The sequence below is a fragment of the Pseudomyrmex gracilis genome, unplaced genomic scaffold (assembly GCF_002006095.1).
Source record: "Pseudomyrmex gracilis isolate BER0280 unplaced genomic scaffold, ASM200609v1 scaffold_103, whole genome shotgun sequence".
In the NCBI taxonomy this organism is placed as follows: Eukaryota; Metazoa; Arthropoda; class Insecta; order Hymenoptera; family Formicidae; genus Pseudomyrmex; species Pseudomyrmex gracilis.
This window is the reverse complement of record NW_018020687.1, coordinates 473,432-498,032: the sequence shown is the minus strand read 5'-3', so window position 1 is coordinate 498,032 and position 24,601 is coordinate 473,432. Positions and strand designations below refer to the sequence as shown.

General features: G+C 45.6%; 1 protein-coding gene across 1 annotated transcript in view; it reads right to left on the bottom strand.

The window, feature by feature from the left end:
• Positions 1 to 24,601, bottom strand: part of LOC109855959 (discoidin domain-containing receptor 2-like) — a 138,559-nt gene that overhangs the window by 54,297 nt on the left and 59,661 nt on the right. The window contains exons 2-4 of the mRNA XM_020430713.1: positions 17,237 to 17,421; positions 12,662 to 12,767; positions 3,881 to 4,112 (exon numbers count right to left, since the gene is read on the bottom strand). Coding sequence (XP_020286302.1) covers positions 3,881 to 4,112; positions 12,662 to 12,767; positions 17,237 to 17,342 — 444 coding nt within the window. The 5' untranslated portion in view covers positions 17,343 to 17,421. The remainder of the gene's footprint in view (positions 1 to 3,880; positions 4,113 to 12,661; positions 12,768 to 17,236; positions 17,422 to 24,601) is intronic.

The following is a 24,601-nucleotide window of genomic DNA, read 5'->3' as shown; positions in this document are numbered from 1 at the left end:
CGAAACCAGTGAAGATTTTCCTCCTCGCTTTCTTATCAGTCAGCCTCAGTGCACGAATCTTCATAGAATGTTCTTTCTCTTTCTCTCTCTCTCTCTCTCTCTCTCTCTCTCTTTCTTTCTCCCTTCCTCTCTCTTCGCTATCCGGGGATATCTTTGCGAAAGCTTGGAAAAACTTCCTGTACTGCGGCGTAAGACGCGGGGAAAAGAGAATATTTGCTCGGGTATATTTGCTGCGGAAGCAAAAATTTCGCTCTCTTCTGCGAGCGTCTCTGCCAAGCTAATCTCATTTCCTCGCACAATAATTAATCGGATTTCTCTACATGACCACTTTATGTTTATCCTCGGAAAAAGAGGATTTTTTTTTTCAAATTTCTTAAAATAAATAATAAAATTTATAAATATAAATCTTATGTATATGAGAGAGAAAAAGTGAGAGAGAAAGTGCGCAAAAGCGTGTGCTCTTATATTATCCCGTCTAATAATAACTATTTGTTTTTTATATTTAGCATGAATATGTTTTTTATGCGGTATATTTCAAATTTACGTTATTTATTTAGTTTTTTATATTTAGCATGAATATGTTTCTTATGCGGTACATTTCAAATTTATGTTTTTGTCTGTGACAAGGAAAACAAATCGAGGTCACAGTATCGAGCTTGGTGACAAAACGGTTTATAATCGTATCGATCAAAGGGACTTGTGCACAGCGTTTGCATGAAATTATGCGGCTGATAACGGTAGACATCGTCTTCAATGTGTGCAACGAAGACGCAATCCTCTGGCGTATTAGCGCCGGCGCAAGCTGGCTATCAATATTAACAAGATAGTAATCGGACGCCAGATGTAGTGACACGTTCGATCGATAACGGATAGTTGGTCCCGGGAGAGACAAATCAATACGATACCGAAATGTCGTCCCATCGTCGTCGTCGTCGTCGTCGTCGTTCTTTCGCCTACGTAATAACTACGTCATCACGACACTTTTATAAATGCGTACAACTCATTTGCGCGGACACACTCCAAAAGAGTTAAAATACGATTTGGTTAATAATTAGGCAATGAATAGTGATGAGCTGGGACATGTTACTCGAGAAATTGTATTCCGTCATAGAATTTTAGATTTGTGTCAATGTTAGCGCTTGTCTAATTGCATCATCATTAATCATGCGTTTAAGTCACGTTTTCCCTTCCATTTGGCTCAACTTCGAACCAAAACGAAATTACTACGTGTATAAAATCCTATAAATTTGAAAAAGAAATTTTCAAAAGAAATTTGTTTACTAGATTGGCTGAAAATAATCAGAATAAATGATCGAACGTCCTTAGTATTAAGTGAGTTGTTTTTTTTTCCAATTTCGAGTTTGATTTACGTCTAATGGTCGTAAACCACAGCATTGAAGTCGATTTCGAGTTTCGAATTTCATTTACTTTTAAAGAGTCTGTTTCAACTGTCTTATAAGTTTGATAAAAATAATTTTTTACACGACACAAAGCCGAACCAATGTGAATTTACTTTAAAACAGCTTCGAACGTGACAAAATATATATAATACAACAACTTCTCACAATTAAAACTAAATTAAATATTACGTTAACCTCAGTTCAAGCATCACTCTCAAAGCGTAATTTTAACTTGGACGCGGCGCACTTCATGCGCGCAAAATTAAATAATCATCAAACTTCGATTCGACTCCTCGTTTTTCCAAGGGGGTGAAGCACCCCAACTTTCCAGGTAGAAAGCCGAGGCAAGGGTTAATCATAATAAAGCACTGAATAATCATGAAGTTAATCGCGCGACACACGAACTGAATCTTCTCGCTGACGATGGGAGAAGAGCAGGGAACGACGAAGCCGCGCGGTCCCCCGGCGCATTAGCGCCGGCGCGAATGGGCCATCAATATTAATAAGATCGTATCCGAACATGGGCGGACGCGTATAGAGACGACCGATCGAATAGCCAATTTGCCTAGCGGTTAGGCGAGCCTTTTTCATCTCGCCTCTCTTTCAGTGCGCGCGCGCGCGCGCGTGTATCGCGTGTATTCTTAGCACCGAGATGTGAGAAACGTCGCTGTATTAATGAGCGGGAAGGGAGAGATGCGTCGTCGTCGTCTCTCTCCGCACGAAATCGTGCCCGAGGGAACGCATCGGCGGACGAGGCTTAAAGTGTCGTAATAGCAACGTCGACGTGGTCCATAAACATTGGCCGACGGTATGGACCTGGCTCTGAATTCATCGGGAACGTATCTCGTCGCCTCTGGCAATATGCTCGTGTGCGGCTCCCTCAAAGGTAAACGGTGTACCGGGCCCCATTCGATGTTTGCAGTTGCCACCGCGTGGATAGAAGAGGCCACTTGGAGCGATCTCTCCTAGCTGATTGTTTGAACGAATGTTCGCTTTTTCACGAACGTTCGTTAATAGTAGAACACGCTTTTTCCGGAAAACGTGGTTTTATCTATATTTGATAAAGAAAAACAAGTTCTGTCGGTGACGGAAGAATAGGGAAGAGAGGAATTTTCGCGGTAAAGCACTATTTCGGCGAGATAAATCGTTTCTGGGTGAAACCAAGAAGTGGTTATCGGGTCACGAAATACCGTAGTTAAGCGCTCGGAAAGTCTTTATATTTTATGAGAGGTCCAATCTGGAAAATGCTCCTAAATGCAGCAATGCGCCGGCATCGATCGCAGTTCGTTCTCGCCGCGTTAGATACGAACGAAATACACTGCCGTTAATGCATACGCTACAGATAATACCCCGAGTATCCTAACTTTACGGCGTCCATCACGAACTCGTTCCGCTCGCCGCAGCTGCTCCCGCTAATACTTCAACATAGGCTGTACCCCGTCGCGTGCGCGCATGCAAGAGAGAGCGAGAGAGAGAGAGAGAGAGAGAAGCTTGCTCGCAGATTCGGTCGCGAGCAGACAAGCGGAAGACTCGAGGCATGCCGGCAGTGCGGGTTTCGACAAAGTGGCGCGCACTGACGGGATACGAAATTAGCTTACGGATTCGCGATAAGCGGCTTACGTTTCGAGCAAGGATAATCCCGCGTCCCGCAATCGATTCTTGATCGTCAAGGGAACACTTTGAAGTCGCGCTTCAGCTCGTCTGATGGTTCAGCGGCATTCGCGCGTTGCGCCCTAAACTACACTCAAACAGAACAGTGGGATGGATGCCCACTTGCCACCGGAATAACGATCTCGACACCTCCGTCAGAGGAGCGATGGCGCGATTATTTAGGGTCAATGCCCAATGACCGGGATCGGGGCCTATTTCGACCGGCAATCGCGCGGCAGCCGCAGCATCAACACTGGCGCCGATAGACGCGCGAATCGGCGCCGACCGCGAGTCATAAATCACGATAGCGGCAAATGTTTTTGTCGAAGTGGCCCGCATGCGTCGATCTGACGTTATGTCAGTTCTAAAGAGCCGCGTTGATTTCTCGGATTGCGATTTACCGTCTTGATGTTGCGCGATTGATGTTCAGAATGCAAAGTGCAAAATTGTTACAACATTTTTTTGATTCTGATGTATAAATTCTCATTGATAGTGTTTTCTATATTTCTTTCCTGTATGTGACGGAAGATACAAGCGAAAGACAGATATATAATTTAAGTTAACGCGCATCAATTCGAAGAGTAAAAAACATGTAAACAAATAAAGCACGTGATGAGTTTTCTAATTGTTTATTTACGCACGCTTTAATATTAGATTAAATCACTTAGGTAGGTTAATAGAGAGATAGATAATAGAGAATTTAATCAGTCCGATTTAGTAACTCGGTCGGAAAACGCCGCACAACTTTAGCGTCAGCATTCCACACTTAGTATCCGTAATCTAACGGGCGCTACGATAGAGAAATCTTTAATTAAGTTAAAGGCGCTCACCTCCTCTCCTTTGATGTCTCTATATCGAACCCATTTGCCCAGTCGTGGCCTCCAGTACTCCAGCATATACGCTTCTGCGAATTCAACACCCACGCCGTTTCCGAACCGGCCTTGGGTAGCGGTGGCCGTGATCAAGTGGACCGTATGAAGGTCGATCTCCAGCCACTCTCGAGCTTCCTTAGTGATTTGGTTCTTAGGACACCAAGCGCCGCCGAGATTTTCCGATTTCAATCTATAAACACAAAATTGAGTATCGAATTAATTAATTGTCATGTTAGTTCCTTTGAAATCGCATCAGTATGCTTCGACATATATATATATATATTTCATCTTCTAATAATACATTAATTATCTTGATATAATCAAGTTTTTGTATCAATGTATTTTTATTTAAAATGTAAAAAAATTTAAAAAAAACTTATGAGATTTGATTAAGTAATTAATATATATATATATAAGATATATAAACTCTCAAACAATCTATATACATTCCGAGCAATCTGTTTAGCCATTAATTTGAAATTTCACCAAATTTCTCAAACGCAATATATTTCCAGTTCGGCTCCACTTCAGCTCATAAAAGTAACAATCTAATTAGATGTGAAAGTATCGAGTTAGTTTCTCGCCAGCACCGTTTATCTTCGTTATCCAAAGATCAACCAACGCGCAGTCGGCCATCGAAATTCTCGAATTCCGATATTATCGCGTTTACGTGCACGAGAAATCCGAGATTTCGTGCACACACACACACACACACACACTCTCTCTCTCTCTTTCTCTTGAATGTTATTTTGCTGACGCCACACGGACTGCACTCACAACGTAAATTCGAATTGCATTTTAATGAAGCTTAAAAGATTTGGCAGTAGAGTAAAAGGATATTTTTCGAATTCCTTCTTGCTTTGAGAGTAAACGCGTGTTCGTAAGCTCTCGATAATGTTCGTAGACTGGTATATTTATTTTAAAGAAAGATCACGATAAAAAAAAAAAAAAAAACGTGCATTATATTATTTGTTCGTATATTTCGTTACATTGTATTATATTGTTAATTGCATCTGTTGGTATTGCTACAATAATGTCGCAACGGATATAATCGAAGATTAAAGGAGATATTATTTGTTATTAACGCGTGGGTCTGAGAACGTAATAAATATCGTCGCCCCGAGTCGAACGTGAGAATGGGGGCTTTCCGACTCACGAAATCGTCGAAAATCCGGAAGCTTATCGAGATTTCCAAAGTCCGGTTCCCGAACGTCGAATTTACATAGACGGGAAATCGGAGATTCCAAGTGACCACGTATCATCTCTCGCAGGTGATACGGGTCGGACGAGGGAATACGCGGGATCATTTATACGTTCAAGCTGTGCCCTCGTCTTGTGCTACAGTTTTAATCTTCGAGAGGTCGAAAGCAAGGCAAGGAATGAGAGTGCAAGAGAGAGAGAGAGAAAGAGAGAGAGGGAGAGAGAGAAAGTCCTGTGTCGAGGCCAGCATGAATAAAACATGAAGCGCGAAGCGCCTTCCCTAATTGCGTGGACCGTTTAAACGCTCGACTAAGAGTGGCGCTCCTTTTCGACGCTACGCCGAGGAATACGTACAGTTATATACGGGGTGGGTGTATTCTTCTCAAAATTGCAGATTAGGAATCGCTGTGTGAAACAGTCCTGCAGAATCAGCACGCTCAACATATATTTCAACGCGCCGGGGAAAGAGAAAAGCGACGAAAAAGGCAACAATTCGGGGACATTACGTTTGCACCGACGGAGGATGATTGTCCGTTATACGAGACATTTACTGCGACGAAATAAGATACAGCTTGCAATAAAGTGGCACAACAAACTGCATTATTACGATACGGAAAAATGTGATTATAACAGTCTTTCTCTGATAATGAGGGACGTAAATGAGGATGTGCGTTACACGTGATATGCTTGGACCGTCGCTGATTCACGATGCTAATAATCGCGACCTTACGTTTGTCATTAGTCGAGTGCGCGATATAACGTTTCCGTATTCTCAATACGTGTCTGTACGCCCGTCGTTATAATAGTCATAGCCGCTTTCGCGAGATTTACAACCTGCGTGGCGCTGAAGCACCTCTTTATCGCTAACAACCGGCTCGCACAACAACCAGCTGGTTAACTGAAGGTGAAACGACAATGACAAAGCGGAGGTTTATCACGGCGCAAAGGTTTTTATACATGTGAATTTTTGTTGCGTGCGTCTCGATTTGTTTGTAAATTTATTTATTTGTGAAAAAATTTCACAAAGAGGGTTTGTTTTTACAAAACAGAGAGAAGTGATTTCGAAAAGTGATTTAAAAGTTTTTTTTTATCACACTGTGATAATTGGGGACGAAGTTATATACGTACATCGCGAAATGTTTGTGACGGACGCACCTGATAAATGAGTAAAGGGGAAATTAGTTTTTTTTTTTTTTGTTGTTGTTACAACAAATACCGATCGATGATATTTATTTAAAAACGCTGCAGCTGCTGGTGGTGAATTTTAATTTCCGCATATATGTACTGTATTGACGATAGCGATTGGATCAGACTGAAATCGAACAACTCGCGAGTCCGACAGAAGCGAACGATTAAAACAAATGCATTCAACGATGTTGAACGCGGCAGCACGGCGTCACTTGGCGATAGTAGCGCGCGTGATCCATAAAAACAGATAAACAAATAAGTTCGTGTGATGCATCGTAGTGTTTAAAAAGAATCGCGCAAACAAATTGTTATTACACGTATTTGAAAAAAAACGCAGATACTTTTTTTGAAAAATATTTCAAGCGCATCTTGTGTATATACGTGTATGATAAAAACAAATTCCAACAAGATTACGCAAATTTACTTTGATATAAAAACTTTAACCTCTTGATGAAAAAATTATTTTTCAACAGAAATACCATCCTTCTCCCGAATTACAAAGTTTCGCTATCTAAACTAAATGTAAATGTATGCAAACGCGAATTCACTTCTGCGAAGACAATATCCCGCCCTCTCGGCTCGTTGTTCCTCTTTTATCGTCCAAAAATCCGCGGCGATGTTCAAAACCGGCTCGCGGGTTCTATTTATAATAACTTACCCGCGAGAGAGTGGTTGCGCGCGCGCGCGAGTGAGGCGAAGAAGGATCGAGGTGTGTGGTCTCCGCGCGCGTGTTCTCCAAAAAGACGATCCCGTATAATCGTTTCCTCGGCCGACGTAGGACACGACGCCGAACCACCGAAAACTCCGTGTCGCTCTCTCTCCGCACGAGCTGACACGGTCGGACGGCATTAAATCGAGCAAGACGAGAAGAGGATGGCGGCATCAGTGGCGAACTTAAATTTTCCATCCGCGTCAACCGGCTCCGCCAGAGCCGATTCTGCATTCCGCGTTCGGAATTAACGGACACGTGACAGCGGGGGGACTGCTCGCTATCCGCGCGCGTTAACGCGTCTGCATTATGCAAACCATCGATCGTGAAGATTGACGGACGTCTCTTGGTGAGCCGCGCCGCGTGAGAGAGCGGAGCCGGAGAGCGCGGCGGGAAGCGACGCAATCGATGAAAAAGATTCGCGCACGATTTCGTACGACAAAAGCACACACCGTCGTCCCCCGTCAGCCGCGGTCAGAATTTAATTTCGCGGTGAAAAAAAAAAAAAAAAAAAAAATAAAAAATCGCCGTTATTACCGTTTCGACGACGACGTTGTCGGTCACGAGAAAATTGAATCTGTCACGCAGCGGAATTTTTATCGTTAGGAATTGAACGATCGCGTCGCGCGAAGAGAGAGAAGTTATTTTTCAGTCTAATACAAACGCGCGGAAACATTCGGAACGCGACGAATGTTAAATACTTACGCCCCGGTAGAATAAAGAGATTTCTCGCTACATTGTTTGACCGATCAATCCACATCCAATTATTCCACAGTCTTAATTATATCGGTAATTAATTAATGACTGATTGTGGTAATTATGGATAATTTTACTTGTGCAATCAGATATTCAGATATCGGCTCGTTGGCCGAATAAATCCACTGACCGCAAATATATTCTTCAGACGTGTGCCAGTTTTATGTTCATCTCTTAATCAGATCTCGATTTCTTCGCTCGTTAAGCGCGGTTGAAAAAAATTCCGCTCTATAAAGCGAATTTGCGGCTTCAACGAGTTCAACGACGACGACGACGACGACGACGACCAAGTTCTCAACTAGTTCTCAACTAGAACGAATAAATAGCGAAGCGCTCTTTGTGAGGCGGCGACCGGCTGGGTGCGCTTCTTTTGTTAGTAGCGTAAAATATATATTTACATTCTTGAGTTAAATGCCACGCGACAATGAGCCCTCACGACTATAGCATTATCTTTGTCGATGAGCGAGCCGCGCCTCTCGCGCGATAAATGTTATCGCGATAGATATTTTGCAGCTGGGCAAAAGCACCTCTCTTTAAAGAACCGGTGTGATCCTCTCTCTCTCGTCGCGAAATCGAGAAGATAATCTCTCCCGACACTTACCGTCCGAATTTTTACTGGTACTTGGCCGCCATCCTTTGTGTCGCTACTGCGAGTCCTTAATACGAGATGCACTTACGTAGGTGCGCAAATAATGGGATAAAACGATTCTCATCTATCTAAACCATCTATATACAGATCTCTCTATTTTCTTCGTGACAAAAAAAGCGTTATTCTTATATCGAAGCGGGAATCTAGATTTAGAAGTTATATTTTAGCGCTAATTAACGTTGATCTTTGTGGGTCGAAAAAGAAATAAAATGAGAATAGAGATAGAAATCATTTTGCCGGACCGTTTGCGAAACGTCAGTTAGATCAGAGGCTATTTTCGGAGAACTCTCTCTCTCTCTCTCTCTCTCTCTCTCTCTCTCTCTCTTCGCGTTTGCGATGCTCGGGGCGTCTCTCTGTTCCAATCATTCCGCGAAGTCTCGACTCCGAAGTGTTGAGAAGGAGAGCAAGAGATCGAAAACGCGGGGATCCACTTCGGCGTTGCTTGCGACGCAAGCAAGCGTAATCGAGCCCGCGACTATAAGCGGCACGCCTCTGTCTCTTTTAACCGCCGTCTCTTCTTCTCATCTGTGCCTTTCTAAATTATAGTGTATCAAGTAATGGCTATCTAAGTAAGAGCCATTACGAGCCCGTTGAAAAATTCGCTAACTCGACGCCATCGCGTTCTTTACGTGGCAAAATATCTTGTATCGTGCAGTTTCCCCTCTATTCAGGAAAATCGTTCGTATTATATTTCAAGCTGTTCGAAAGCGCGCGCGTGTGTGCGAAAGTGTAATACGTGTATTAACGGAAACAAGCGCCATATACGCGTATAGCTCGTTCTCTCCTCTCCGCGTTTGAAAGTTTTAGCACTATTAACGATACATGTATGTACGTGTGCAACGTCACGTAAACAATAACAACTAAAATATTCCTCGCTCTCGCTGTTGAAAACAACAAACCCGAGAGCTTAATGGTATGCATCGATGTAATTAACACGTAATCACGGTTCACTCATGGAAAATAAATTAAAACGCGCGCACGCGCTATTTTCGTTCAGGAACAAAATTACGCGGCGAAAGTCTCGTCTCGTGATTTCTCAACCCCCTCCCCCCTCCCCCCATTCCCTCCTCGTTCGTCCAATTTCTCTACACGTGGGGTATCTCGCCCGCCGTTCTATGTTCCTATTGGTGTCTTAATTGCAGCCATTCTAGAAATGCCGCGCTGCGAACGGAAACACGAAGAAAAGGAACGGCGGAAACGTGCGGAAAGAACGTGTGTGCAGCTGCGCGATTTCTGAAAGAAGGGTGCAGATATATACGCGAAATATAGCGTTTCTTTCTTTTTTTTTTTTTTTTTTGCTTTCTTTTTTTTCTCGCGCGCCAATTGCACGTCAAAAATTTTTCACTCGATAATTGAAAAAGACGCGCTCCATTAGCCATCTCGCGTTATACGCGCCTGGCGTAAAACTGTTTACTTTTCCATTCGCGGGTGATTTATTGCGGCTTACGACGCTCTGTACGTAGCTCAGATGTGTTCGATTGAAAATTTTACGAAATTGTTTTATCGTATTTTATACGGTTTTTTTTTCTTTTTTCCAGCTGTCTAAAAAAATCACCACTGTGTCGCCGAAAGATGAAAAAACGTGTATTTGCACAGTAACATAAACATATCTTTTCGTACATTATATCTGCTTACAAACAAGGGGAGCTCTCTGCATTAACATTCATGTAACTGTTCAAGTTACGAACCACTTATTCTATATATTCCGAGTATTTTCAGTCGCTAGAAGATTTTTCTCGTGTAAAGCGCACATCTCCCGGTTGTTTTAATTCGCAACGGCGGACGTTTTCAGTATAACAAGAGTCCGGGAAAGAGCGCTGGCTTCGTATATATTCTTTTTTTTGTTTCTTTCTCCTTCCTAGAATTTTTTTTTTTTTTTTTTTTTTTGAAACGCGCTCTCGACGCCCGCGGTGCGCGAGAAAGAAAAATGTGCCGTAACCGCGGTAATTCGCATCGGAGGGGCGCGCAACGTTTCGTCGGCCTATCATCACGCAAAATTCTGAAGAAAATGGCGGGGCAATTCTCTCTTTCTTTCTTTTTCTCACGTTTGAACAACACAAGAGAAGAGAGAAAGTGCGCGCGCGCGCGCGTGAGCGCGGCTGTAAACGTCCGCAGCATCTCGCGCGCGCCTCAGGCCGCCCTGTATTAAATTAGATGGTGACGTGCGCGGAGGAGGATCTCGGGCGCTCGCGCGATATGGGGGCGCGCAAGCGGAGAGCTCATCAAGACTCGGAGGCCCATTCAGCCGGTCATTGTCTGCGGTAATGGAATGTATTAATATCGGAGAGCCCGCGGGGCCGTCGACTAACGCTCCATGTATACTCCCCGGCCTTGGTGTGCTGCCGCGCGCACACCCGTTTGGTTCTACAACCGCGGCCTGGTCTGGACTGGGATACGTCCCGTGGGATGGAATATTCGTATAAACCGCCGCTACACTGCAAACCGCCGGCGAATACCGGGGCCCCACGCATTAATATCTAAACGCGTGCGCGAGAGAGGCAGAGACAGAGAGAGAGAAAGAGAGGGAGCGCGGAGCGAGAGAGAGAGAGAGAGAGAAAGAGAGAGAGAGAGAGAGAGAGATGATTGGCGCACGTACTACTCTGCCAGTTGCATCTCGTATTCATGCGTTGCACCGGCGGCTACCAGAGGCGTTACATGGCCAACCCTTTTGCCACTGGTCAGGTGTAATGCTCTTTTTAGTTCAGGTATGATACGTCAAAGGTCCTTTTGTGATAATTGCGTTAGAGAGGACGAGAGGGTATGCTGTTCCTATGAAGCCCGTGTCTGCTGAAGGCGATCTGTGTTTTGCGTTACCAGCCATTTCGCAAATGTTTGCCAGGCGAAATGGATACACGAACGCGGATGGAATAGAGTGAGAGCAAAATGCAGCAGCACCAGCAGCAGCGCGACGCTCGCAGGTGGAAATTAATTTGGAATGAAATTAATTCTAGCGTCGTACTTAATCGTTTATTAATTCAGTATAAAGCAAAAAGTTACGTTAAACATGTATTCGTAATTAAGCTCGTTTTAGTATATTAATTTCCGGGGGACACGTATAAAACGGAAGGTTTTAAGTATCTATTAATGTTATCATTACTATGAATAATTACGAGCGCAAATAGCACGATTAAGAGACAGCGTCGAATAATGACGTAGAAATTATTAACGCAGAACAGAACGCACGTTATGCGGCAGTATGTAAATCCCCGATCGGCCATAAATTCGCGATGAATAATTTTTTGTCGGCCGCAATTAAAAATAAATTTGCTTTTAAACCAAAGAACAAACCAGCGCTCGGGGGAGAGAAACGATCGTTTTAAAAAACACAACTCTATAAATATTCATTTCGCGCGAACAAGTGCCAAACGAGAAACGATCGGCTATCGGATCGAAAGATACGCGGATTACTTAATTATACGTTGTTGCCGGGAGAATTTATTTTCGCGGGGATAGGCGTTAATTTATAATTATGCTTCGTAAGCTTTCTCTCGCCCCGTCGTCTCGGCGGGGACTTTTTTTTTTTTTTTTTTATTCCACTACACCCAAGCGATAAGAGACGTCGACTAATCTCCGTTAGCCGGTCTTCGCGCGCATAAGCGGTGCCAAAGCTGCGCCTCGGTTTAGATTAGAAATAATTACGTTCGCGACCGGTTTGCTCTCTTTGTTCGCGCGTAATAACGTCTTTCGCCATAGACTTACAAACCTGATATTCCGGATTTTACGTATTAACGAGCGCAGCCGGGCGGTCTTTTAGTATTCATGCGCGCGAAGGCGTCACAATTAACTCTTTCGCCGAAGCGGTGTGTTTCACTCTCACACAAAACTCCTGTGGTTTTCTTTGACAACGTTCCTAAAAAAAAAAAAAAAAAATCAAAAAAAATCAAAAAAGCGGAAAGTGGCGTGGCTCAAACGCGTAATTTTGTGATAATAAAAATGATACACCGCGCGAGAGCATAATAATTTGCTATAGTTTTTTTTTTATGATGAATTTTTTATAATTTTTATTTTGTCGCTTTCACACAAGCTCGATTTTTGCTCGTGTGTGCAAAAGACGTCGGGATCAAAAAAACTTTTTTTTTCTTTCGTTGCGAACGCTTACACGCAGGTCGTTTTGCGATATCGGCCGCGTTACGTCGGGTCAATCGGCCGCGCATCGGGTGCAACAGAAGGCGCCGGTAGATACGAGTGATCGATGGCGGTCAGGCCAGACTATCCGAAATGAAAAACTGTCGCTTACCGTGCCAGGTGGGGACCGACGTTTCCGGCGTCGAAGGTGGAACTGGCGTTGATATCCGCGTCCGGGATCGCCCCGGACTCCATGCCGAGCGGCGCGATGCATTGGGCTGCAACAAACGAACGTGGCGTCGCCGAGGTTAAAGCGAGGTTTGTGAATTTATATACCGCCTCTCTCTCTTTCCCTATATAGCGCACCGGCGTGCATCACGGCCGGATCATAAACGGCTAAATAACCAGCTAACCGAGATGGATCTGCGCGATAGCCGCTTTACGCTCTCTCGTGTACGGCTGCCTGTCGTGCGGGTGGAAGTTACGGTTTGAGGGTCGGGCGGTACCTGCACGGCGGAGGAAGCAGCAGCAGAGAGAGAGAGAGGGAGAGGAAGAGAGGTCGCCTCAACGTTTCCGTATCTTATGGACCGATCTAATTGTTTCATAGGTGAACACAGCTGCCTTGCGAGGATCTGCTCGCCACTGCCGACTGCAACGCAAGGAACGAGATATCTTCCTGCACGAGATAGCCGCAAGTTGAGTATTTATTGCGTTGTTGTGTACAATACCGATCGCATTCTATACCGCATTCTAAAGACGACGACGACGACGACGACGAAAAATAACTTCGATAACGGAAAAACCGAGATGTGAAAGACGCGCGAGACTCGTGAAAGACACGCGCGCACGCGAAGTTTACGTCCCGGTCATAATAAATTGACGACGTTTTTTTAGGCGCGGTCGTTGTTCGCTCGCTCGACTTTTACAGATTCTCGTTCGTCGACGAAGCGCGCTCATTAATGAGAACCATAAAACGCTTTATCTTCCCGAAAGATTTAATATCGCGAAAAAGAATCTTCCCGCGCGCGCGCGTCACCGATCGGTCAACCTTCCTCCCCGCGTATCCACGCTCGAGGAGAGTATCGAGTACTCAATGACAGGGTTAAGGGCCATCGAAGGAGACGATACCGTCTACTTTGCATACATTATTCCGATCTCTACATGGCGCGAGCATTTTCGAGAGGCGTTACCGCGGTCCATCCGGTCGTGCAATAAAGTTCGAAACCCAAGTTATATATGATGTACGTTCGCATTCATATACGTGTCCGTGTCACGGCGGTGATCATTAGGGACGAGGACTCGCGACATTTCGCGTCGTTTCTTTTTTTTTTGTGTTTTTCTTCTTCAAGCGCCATTAAACCGCCCACGCGTTATCGGCCCTTTGTCTCTCTCTCTCTCTTGGAAATATACGCGGAGCACGGACGCAATCATCCCAGGCGGCCGCGAGCGTATACATTGGCCGTACACTTCAGCGGACCGGATGCCGGATCGTTGTTGCTATCGCGCGTCAAAGCCTCTAGCTCTGAATTCACAGACGCGGGTATATAGACGCGCGCGTTATACAGACAAGAGCGCGCTTTACACATGAAGTTGCGCCAATAATGCCTCAATAATAATCTTAACAACGAAAAGTGCAACTTAACGTATAAAGGCATACTAATGCCTCTGCCTGCACACGCGTCGAATCCTTGTAATTCGACAAAGGGGCGCACATCGAAGCGTAACTAATTCACGCACGACAATCCGGATCCGGTAAAAGCTTGCCTTGTTCTGCCTCGGAGCGAAGTCTCATGTGTATGATGCGCGCGGCGCGCGCGGCATCGATTACGGCATTACGCGCGGGTCGAAGTAATGATACCATTACGCGCGGCGCGGAAACTGCTAAAATTTAAAGTAGTCTGGGCGGATCCGACGACGGTACACACGTAGTATACACCGATAACGCCTAATGCCCGGATATCGAGTGCAGGTGCGGAACGCGCGAGCCGCCGGGCGATGGGACGGGGGGGAGGAGGTCGAGGGACGGGGAATGATAGAGAGAGAGAGTGAAGCGAGAGGAAGGATGCAAGCTTTATACTACGGGAGGAGGAGGAGGATGAGGAGGAGGAGGAGGAAGGGGTTAACATAACGGAAGGAATCCGCGCTAAGCCAGCGCGGAACGGAACGGACATGTAGGTAGCCATTAATACCGGACGAAAGTTTGCAGTGTTCTTCCCCGACGATACCGTATCTCCCCATTCCTCCCTCTTCTAACCCCGCGCGTAATTCCGCGCTTCGGATGGCGGCGCCGACCGGAGTGAAATGTGTATTTTGGTCTTACGTTTTAATCCAACGTACTTTATTGCCGAATGGAATCTCTGCGAAGTGTGGGTCTCCCCCGTCGCGGGAGGTCGTCGACGCGCGGCTTAAGAATATAATGTTCGCAATTTGCACGACACGCAACTCTCGCGCGGCGACGACGACGACGACGACGACGACGACGACGACGGTTGTGCGTTTGCACAATCGTTTCCATCCTTACAGACCGGTCTCTCTCTCTCTCTCTCTCTCTCGCGCGCGCGCGAGCTTTTATCATTCTTCATTGAACATAAATCCCTTCGTTAAAGAGATGCGATTATCGGAAACGCGATAACGGAAACGAATCGGAAGATACGTCGATACGCGGACCGCTAATGTGCGCGTTGCAATTTTGAACATCGCGAATCTTAAGCGGCGCGGCAATATAGAATCGATCGTAATCAGCGAACGGAAAGTTGTACGCCTATCCTACTACAAACGGTGCGCGCGGCGCACATCGCGCCGGGAACCGGCAAAGCGGCCGAGACCGGATTAATCGCCGCTATTATTAACAGCGCTCCGCTCGTTACATCGTGATTCCGGTGCTTTAATATATGTATGTATGTCCGACTTCCTCGGAGTGCGCACCGAAGCCGATTAGAATCAATGGCAGGGGAAAGTCGGAGTCGACAAAGAGAGGAAACGCCGCCGATCGCGCGGCGGGGGAAGAACCGGTCGTTATTATTAATGAAGGCTGCTCTCTCCCTCCGATGTATCGCGATGTCCGCGACGCTAATATATGTCTTCGAATTCCGCGCCGGTTATCGAATAGCAAGAAACTCGTGTCCTTTCGCGGTTTGAGCGAGAGAGAAACGCGAAGAGCAAGTTCGAGAGAGTTCGTCGCGGCAGGCCGGTGTGGAGTAGCTTCGTATTATTATTATTATTAATGAAGGTCAGCTCCCCTGCGATACATCGCAATCTCGTCGCTAAAATATGTTCTCGATTTCCAGTAGGAGTTCTGCGAGAAGAGGGTGTGCGATCCGAGAATCAATAGTAGGAAAGTCGTGCCAACAAAGGGAGAGGAAATGCCGATTTAGCGGCTCTTTGGCGGGAGCCAACACGAGAGCAAGTGGTTATTATTATTAATGAAGGTCCGGCCAATATGTATCGCGCATATCGCACCTAACCCCCCCCCCCCGCCGGAATTCTCGCACCCACCCTCGATAAAGTTAGACCGTTTCGCGGCAGAATCCGTTTCCTTTGTCGGCGCGTCCGGCCTAACGAGCCGATGTGTGATATCGGACTCGTAAATCGATTGGCGGCGAGTAAGGGTTTCCTAAATTGCGACACCCTTCTCACGTCTCGGGACGAGAGAAGAGAAGAGCCGGTCTTTTTCCGTTATAATTTCCGGGGGAACGTCTGACGGCAGATAAGACGGCCTCGTATGAGCTCCTCCTCCTCCTCGGAGGAGGAGGAGGACGTTCGCTAAAAGTCGTCTGCCGTTAGCAGAATTCCACTCGAGAAAAACACCGTCGATTACTTCCCGGCTATTGACGCTAGGATAAATTACGGGGCAACGGGAAAGGAAATCGCTGAGGATGTTGTTTGGAAGAGCGCGTGAGAGGGCGCAATTATTAAGCGTTCCATTATCAGCAGCTACGATGCAATTTTTCTTCTATGTCCGGAAATCTATTTCTATTAAGCTGCTTCGCGCGCGCAAACAGGGCTTCGGAACAAGACGATTACTTATTATTAATACGATAAAATGGAGCGCGCCGTACGGTCGTGAAAAGTGGGAATTTTCTTTGCGCGGTAATCTCTGTGATTTATAAATCTGTTTTCTTTATTACAAGCAAACATAACGCGGCATTTAAGCTGATTACGATGTTAATTAGTAAGAAATGCTCGCAACACCAAAATTTATTACTTCGATATTATAATTCTAGTTTCTAGTTAATCTTTCTTGATAAAAAAAGAACGCGCGTAACAATACACGCGTTAAACTTAATTAAAATTCTTTATATTTATTATCCGTTATCCATTGAGAATCTATCCGCACATTTGAGATACTAAAATATTGTATCTCGTGACTCTAAGTTCTTTATTAATACATGCTTCCTTACATCATCGGAAGATATTCGAACTCCGCCCACTCAAAGAACCCACGAGACCTTGTTAAATGAAGGCGCGCGCGCGAAACGCGAATGATAAGACGCGACGTCTTCAGATACATAAGATACCTAATGACCACGGTCAAAGCCGATCTCTCGGATCGAAAGTTCGTCGACTGTGGCGGCATAAGTTCCCCGTAGCGGTGGGGAAACCTCCGCGCGCGTCGTTAATAACTTATAAAGGAAACAACCTGTGCGCGACGACGGGCCAAGGAGCTATAGCCACGAAGTTTCACGAAGAGACGGCTACACACAGGGAGCGTATAAGACCAGCGGATTAGAGCTTAGGAGCTACTTACAGAGGTCCACGCCGTGGTAAGCGGGGGCGAGCGCGAGCAAAACGATGAAAAGGTGGTGGACGGCAGGTGGCGCCCTTCTGGCGAGGAAACCCAAGCTTTTCACCATAGCTCCCTTTTCCTGCGAGGGCTTCACCCTCGCCCTTTCCTCACCGAGACTCCCGCTGTGCCATTTCTGCCTCGTCAACCTGAAACAAAAAAAGTGTGCAATCGTTATGTCACACTCCTCGACGATTCTCTCGAGGTGGGAAGAAAGGCGGAACAAAGCGGGTCGGTCGTTTCGTTGAACTGTCTCCCTTCCTGAAAGAGAGAGAGAATGAGTCCGCCTTGACGGAGAAATGATGCGCGCAGTTGTCGGAATAGAATGTCATGCTGAATGTTAATGAGGTCGAGGAACACTGGTGTATTTTTTTTTTTGTGTAAATACATACATATATGAAAAACTGATATAGTTCGCAAAAATACATTGCGCGAATAAGTGATGTTGTAAAGATATTTTCGCGAAAAGTTTCACTTGGAAAAACTACAACTATTTTGCGATATGCGTAATTGTTTTTTTTTTGCACAGAAAGTGCAAAACAATCTCAAGTTAAAAAATTTCGAACATATTTATCTTCCATTTGGAACAGCTTCAAGTTAAAAGTTTTTCGCAGAAAATCTCACGAACCACATTATGTCCGCACGTCGATCTGTCTATAACAGCTCGTTCGAGTTTTCTGTTCGATTATGCAGAGCACGTGGGAGCATTTCCTTCCTTCGGAACCGTAGAGGACACACAGCTCTAAGCTTCCTGCGTCGACACACGTCAAGCACCTTCTAAGAAGAGAGTGACACGAGAATGCGACGCGTGCCTCACATAAAGATATCTTAACGTATAAAGATATCCTATAACATAGGAGAGTCAAGAGAGCTTCTTAACCCGTGTGTCGATGCGCGATGATCGCAACGACGAGCAAATTTCGCGCGCGCGCGCGCGTGCGCGTGCGATCAAACTTGAGCGAAGTGACATGAAGAAGCGGTCGAGAGTCGCGCAAGCATCTCGTTTACTGGTTTACACGAGCCTATATCGAGTCGATAATGATTTTCTCCCACTTTGCGCAAACTCTCTCGGTATACACGTCAGACGACATGTATACGAGCGAGTACAACATCTCGATGCCGCCGGTGCGAGAAAGGTGTCCCGACTTTGATGGAGTATCCGCTTGGTAATTGCGCCGACGGTGAATAAGTAATGGCGAGAACGGCGGTAAGAAGAAGTCGCGCTCCCGGTCGTAGGCCTCGCGTGCTCCGCATTAAATATACATGCCGCGCACATAGCTTATAGTCGCGACGACGGTGTAAAATCTGTTCCACGACGCGGCGTGCGTCGCGTTGTGCGTCTCTCTCTCTCTCTTTCTTTCTTTCAATCTCTCGTCTTCTTCAGTCGTAGAGAAGAAACCGGTAGGAGCATCACACACGCGCGCGCGCGCGCGCGTCTCCTTTCCGCTTGCAAAATCCTTCACAGCTGCTTGATCGTAAGGGCGCTTATTGTAGGTCTTATTTGACTCCGAAGCGACGTGCGGCATGATATATTACGCTCGCTGACTTCCGAGGAGAATGTATCAGTGACGATCGTGTCGGTGTGAGTTTATTTTCCATAATCGAACGATCGAATATTTATGAGGCGAACGAGTCGGATAGTTTTTTGCGCGTGTGAAAATTATCTTACTGCTATGAAAGGAATAATTAAATTATGCCGAGATAATTTTGCGCTTGATATTAAGTAAATAAGTCTTTTTTTGTTCTCTCATTATGCATTATGTCTCGGAGATGCAATAAACAATAAAAATCTTTGAAGTGGAAATGTGATAAATAAAAAGTATGTTTACGTGTATGTACATATATATATGACACACGCAATAAAGTTCTTCTTAATAAACAATCATTGCGGGGACGTTTAATTGAACGCGCGCGCGCAATAAGCTTCGTTTATATTAAAAGCGAAACGTCGCGTCGTTACTTCGCCGAAATGCTGCGTTTCTCGCGTAAACATTTAATCTCCCCCAAAGCGCTAAGTGTTAAATTAGAAATTATCGGAAAACAGTATTGTTTATACGTCGAGCTGCCATAAAAGCTTTACCTCCTCATTGTATTCATGAGAGACTTAGCACGCCGCCGTCCGCGATAGTCTCCGTCGAAATCAATTCCCCCGCAGAGTGCGGTAAGCGCCACGGGACGGCCGCGAAATTATTCATCGATTGTTTTCTTTTCATCTTCGCGCGGACGACTACGAAGGGGAGGGGGGGACAGATTATCGCGCGCGCGATCGTTTCGAGCAGGTGCCATTTTCTCGTCGTCGTCGTTCTTTTGGACCGGCGTCGCCGACGTTCTAGCGAAGGCGAGAAACGAGGATTTTGCAATTATTATGCCGTCGACGCGACGGCGGAGATTTGCCGTTTACGCGATCGGTATCGTTTACGCCAGATATACACATGTATATACATCGGATATCGTTTTACACGTGTACACATATGCGTGTACGTGTTTTAACAATCGCAGTACCCAGCCGGGGGGAGGATAGAAGGGGGAGAGGAAAGGACGGCTTGTGCGCGCGCGACGCGGCGTGCCCTTGCACGCATATAGGAGCTCGTTTAAGCCGCGATGTAAGCCGCGGAGGCTTCCCCTGATATCCTAGTTCAACGTCGAATCTCTTCGTTTGCATAGGAATGAGTTTATGCAGATTAATACACGCGAGAGAGAGACGTCCGTGTATCGGGGTACCGCCGCCACGTGGGATGTCGCACCTATACACGAAGCTGCGAGTGTACATGCATATTTTATTGGCGGTATCGCGCGCGCGCTTACGGATTTCCGATCGGCAGAAACGCGCGCCACACGCGTCGCCTCGCCATTCGCGCGAGCCTCTCCGCGTCTATATGCGTGATTTGTTGTAATTTATGTGACTCTTAAATCTCGTTTCATTTATTTCTAAGTGCCCACACCGATACAGAAAGTATCGAGTCGCGCCATCGCGTTTGTATATGTATACGACGGGCGTGTCGTGTATTACCAAGCGATCATTAATTTCATTTCCAACACACATGCACAAGTGTAGTCCCGTGATTAGGAGTTTCTCCTATACGTTCGACAGTTTCAACCGTAATTAATTTGATATTACAAACTACTGAGACTACACGCGCGCGTGTATATAAAATGAGATTTACACGCGCGCGGAAGATTATTATCTATAATTATATATCAGGACAGTGTGTTTCCCTGATCGAGATGCGCGCGACTTGAATGTGAATTAAAAGATCTCGAATGGTAAGTTGTAGCGATCCTGATATTAAAATCCAGTATAGTTTCGCGCAATAAAAGTTAACATACATGTTATCGAATAAAAAAAAAAAACAAAAACCGGAAGTTTCATAAAATATATATTATTTGATCTTTTCATGTTGCGAGAGCTTCAGGAAAGAAATCGCTCCTGACAAATCCTCGAGTTGACCTTAATTGTGCGGAAGCCAAGGAGAAACGATCTCGGCGACGTACAGGCGAAGTCCTCCGTACAAAACGAAGCCAATGAATTTAGTAATCCGCTCTGTCGGCGCGGAGTCGTTGTGTCCCGGGATGACGTTGGAGATGGGATAGACGGGAGAGAGAGCGAGCGAGAGCAATGGGAATATCACGCTGGAAAAGCGATTCTTATCAGTCGTAAAAGAAAACAAAAAAAACACACGTATATACGGCGCGGAGAAATACGAGCCGTGCGCGAACGTAACCACGCCCGGCGAATAGAACATTAATGTCAGTTAATTATCTGTAAAGAGCGTTTCTCGGGAAAAGAGAGAAGATTCGTTTTCGAGACCGAGCGCCGTTTGTAAAAGCGTGGGCGAGGGCCGACACACGCTCGTGAAATCACGAGACCTCCGTCTCTTCCTTCGATTTTGTAGAAAGAAAAAAATGCCGCCTGTTTACGGATTCCGAAAGAGAGAGAGAGAGAGACTGTTTGTTCCTCGTGGGAGACTTGTCGTCGAGCCAGATGAATCGAAAGATTATAACAAGGCGGACCTACCGAGCGATCCTTTGGGAGCTCAACCGAAGTTTTTGTCTTGTAACGTTTTTGGCTTGTTTGTGCTATACTTTAATGACGCACGGCGGTAAAATTTATGACGACAGGTAGTCGACAAAATTATTCTAATATCGGTATTAACATTTTTATAAAGTTTCACTTGCTCCGCGCCGTAAAACTATGTGACGTAAGATACATGTTACCCGTCGCTCTTCTCAATTCGAAATTAAATTAAAGTCGACGCACAGACACGTAGATATTGCGTGAACATTTGCAATAATAATTTTTCTCACGAGATGTATCTCGCAAATATCTCGCTTGAATACATTGGAAAGTTGAATATTCTACGAAGATAACGGTATATGCGGATATAGCAAAACGCAACAGAGAGGATGCGAGCGAATTTACAGATTGATCTCGGCCGTGATCCTTGCGCCGTGTTCGAAGGCACGCCTCGATGACTCAGATCCATTTCGGTTGGATTTCCTATATATCCTTAGTTCTACGAGCAGAGAATCCAGCAGCGGCGGAGTCTGCGCGCATGATTGACTGCCGCGCGTTTTCTGTCTCTCTCTCTCACGCACCGGCTATTTTATTATAAAGCTATATAATATATAAACACGTATCGCGTCACGTTCACTGAATGTGTGGTTTTCTCGGATTGCTTCGTGGGGAGAAAAAGGGAGGGAGGGATATTTAAGTTTCTCTCTTTTTTTATCGAGAAACCGAATCACACAAGAAACTTTTCCGGAGTGTTCATCGTTCGCGTATCGACATCGCGGATAAGATAACCCGCGGAATCACGGAGAGCTTTATTCGAGGATCTCGTCCATACACACGACGTTTAGATTTATGGCTTTGTGTGTGTAGCGGCCGGTCGACTTTCCATTTATCAGAGAACGCCGGGGATACCTGTAGCGTTTCGGACGGCCGCCGCGGATGGCCGTGCGCGAAACAGCCGCCGCAAACTTCGATCCCGCGAACAAATGGACAGTCTCGCGAAAGAAACGGGCGGACGGAAAAATCACAATGGGAAACCAACGTCGGATGCTCCGGCATTCCCTTCCTATTGTCCGCCGACTCGTGAAAAATGCACGCTGATTTCCCGTAACAATGCTGACGAAAGGAGGAGATTTCACTGATCGCAACCGGACTAAAGAGTCCGCGAGATATTCCCGAGGGATGCGCGCTGCGCATTCGAGATATTATATCCCGACAGTTAGACGCTACAATGTGCAGAACGTGTAAGCATCGCGGGAATATCGTGTTTACGGTAATAAATCCCATTACAAAAGAGATTTCTTCTCTGACTTAAATTCAAATTCTTCTCTTCTGACACACACTCTCTCTCTCTCTCTCTCTTTCTCTCCTTATATGTATATTTACTCGCTACTGTCTTCGCGTATTTCTTTCGGATGATATAAAAAGTAAGATCGGAGGAAGGTGTCCGACAAAAAAAAATGTCAAGTGTCTTCTGGCGAGAAGAGAATCCTCGGTAATTGAAACAGATATATTTCCCGAGGAACGACGTAAAGGTAAAAGGTACAATGGTCAAGCGCTTGTCCGCAACGGACGGAAAGTGGATATTCATGGCTTTGATTTGTGTGACGTCGTTGTTCTAACGCGGGACCACTCAGCGTCCCTCGAGTGCTCCTAGGAAAGAGCTAGAAGATGTTCACCGTCAAGGAGGAGAGACCCTTCATGGTTTTCACCAGACAACTTTGCCGTTCTGGAAACGCGGTCTACTTCGACGATGACTCTCTCGAGAGATTTTTGTTTATAAAAATAACGTAGGTAAGGTCGTTCGATAAATCTTTCGCTGTCCGCAAGTACGCCCGTTGTATATTGCGCTTTGCGGTCACAGACGTACAGTATATAGGTATACGCGCCAAAACTTGAACTGGAAAATTTTTATGAAACGCTCTTTTTGCTTTTACATTTTCATGCAATATTGTAACGTAACACGACGTTACTCCGTGAATGTGTGTGTAAAACGAGAACATATGTGTCTGGGACTAAGAGTTTTGACGTAACTCCCCGTCGACGGTGGTGCTCGTGTCGCGTGATCCAAATTCTTTCGAGAAAAGAGTTTCAGGTTCATCAAGGACACGGATCTGTCACACGCCACTCAAAATGGTGTCCGATCGCAAACGAAGCGGAGAACAATGAACCGTGGGATGATCCAGCACCTTTATAGTTCGAGTCGGATCATAATCAGCACTTAAGCCGAGTACTTTCGTGACGGAATGAAGGAGGCAGGTTCTGTTCCTCTCATTGTGCTCATAAACGATTTTATTTGACCCTCGGATTACCCGGGTTGAAAAGGAAAGGAACGCGCGCAAACACTCGAGAGGAGACTGTTTAGACGCGCGCTAGGGACGCCATTAAAGTCCATTATTGTAGAGGAGAAGGAAAGGATTGGTCGTTAGAGAAGAGCGTCTTCTGGAACTTGCCGGGTGATATAGCTCTCTCTCTCTCGGACTCGTAAAAAAGTACGCACACGCGGGGTCAATATTTTCTCGGTCTCTCCGAATGCGTTTGTCTTGAAAGACGTCGTCTCTCGCCGTCGGGAATACTACAATTTCTTTTTGTTGTTACGCGTTGGTCATTTGGACGTTAAAGCATCAAAAAGAGCATTGTAACTTCTCTCTTAGGCGTCGTACGTGTCAAGTTTGTCAAGTGGCACAATATCGAACCCGCAATTAAATGTTAGGATATATACGTGAAGCGTTTTTTCTCTGCCACCATCTGCCCCGACGATCTTTCGGAGCGATCGGTAGTTCGTATAAAAGTACATTTGCATAACTATGCAACTCGCGCGCGCTGCGCCGTGATATCGCCGTTGTTCATCTTCACCTCTAATCTCTCCGTGTTTATAAGCGACTCGTTAGTCTTCCTCGCTTGCGTACGCACGTCACACGAGACAACGCACGCTGAGTCATTTGGTTAGAGAGTTAAGACGGGACGAAGTAGGGTAACAGTCGTATAGTATAGTTTGGGACATTTCCAAATGTAATTAGATACCCTGAGCTGCGAATTTTACACGCTGACCCGCATTCCCGGCACGATCTTTACTCGCTGTTCCCGCGCGTTTGTTTAATTAAGCCGCCCCGATAATTTCTCCCAAATATTTAGAACGCGAATGTATGTATACATTAATACACACAAACGCTCTATTATTAGTCCAGTTACAAGCGGCAACCGCGAAACGCAATATTGCGTAGTTGGTGTTAGGTGTACTATGTTAACAGACGCCAACTGCGTGCTCGCTTTTCATGCGCGATTAGTAAACAAATTGACGTTTATTCAAATTAATA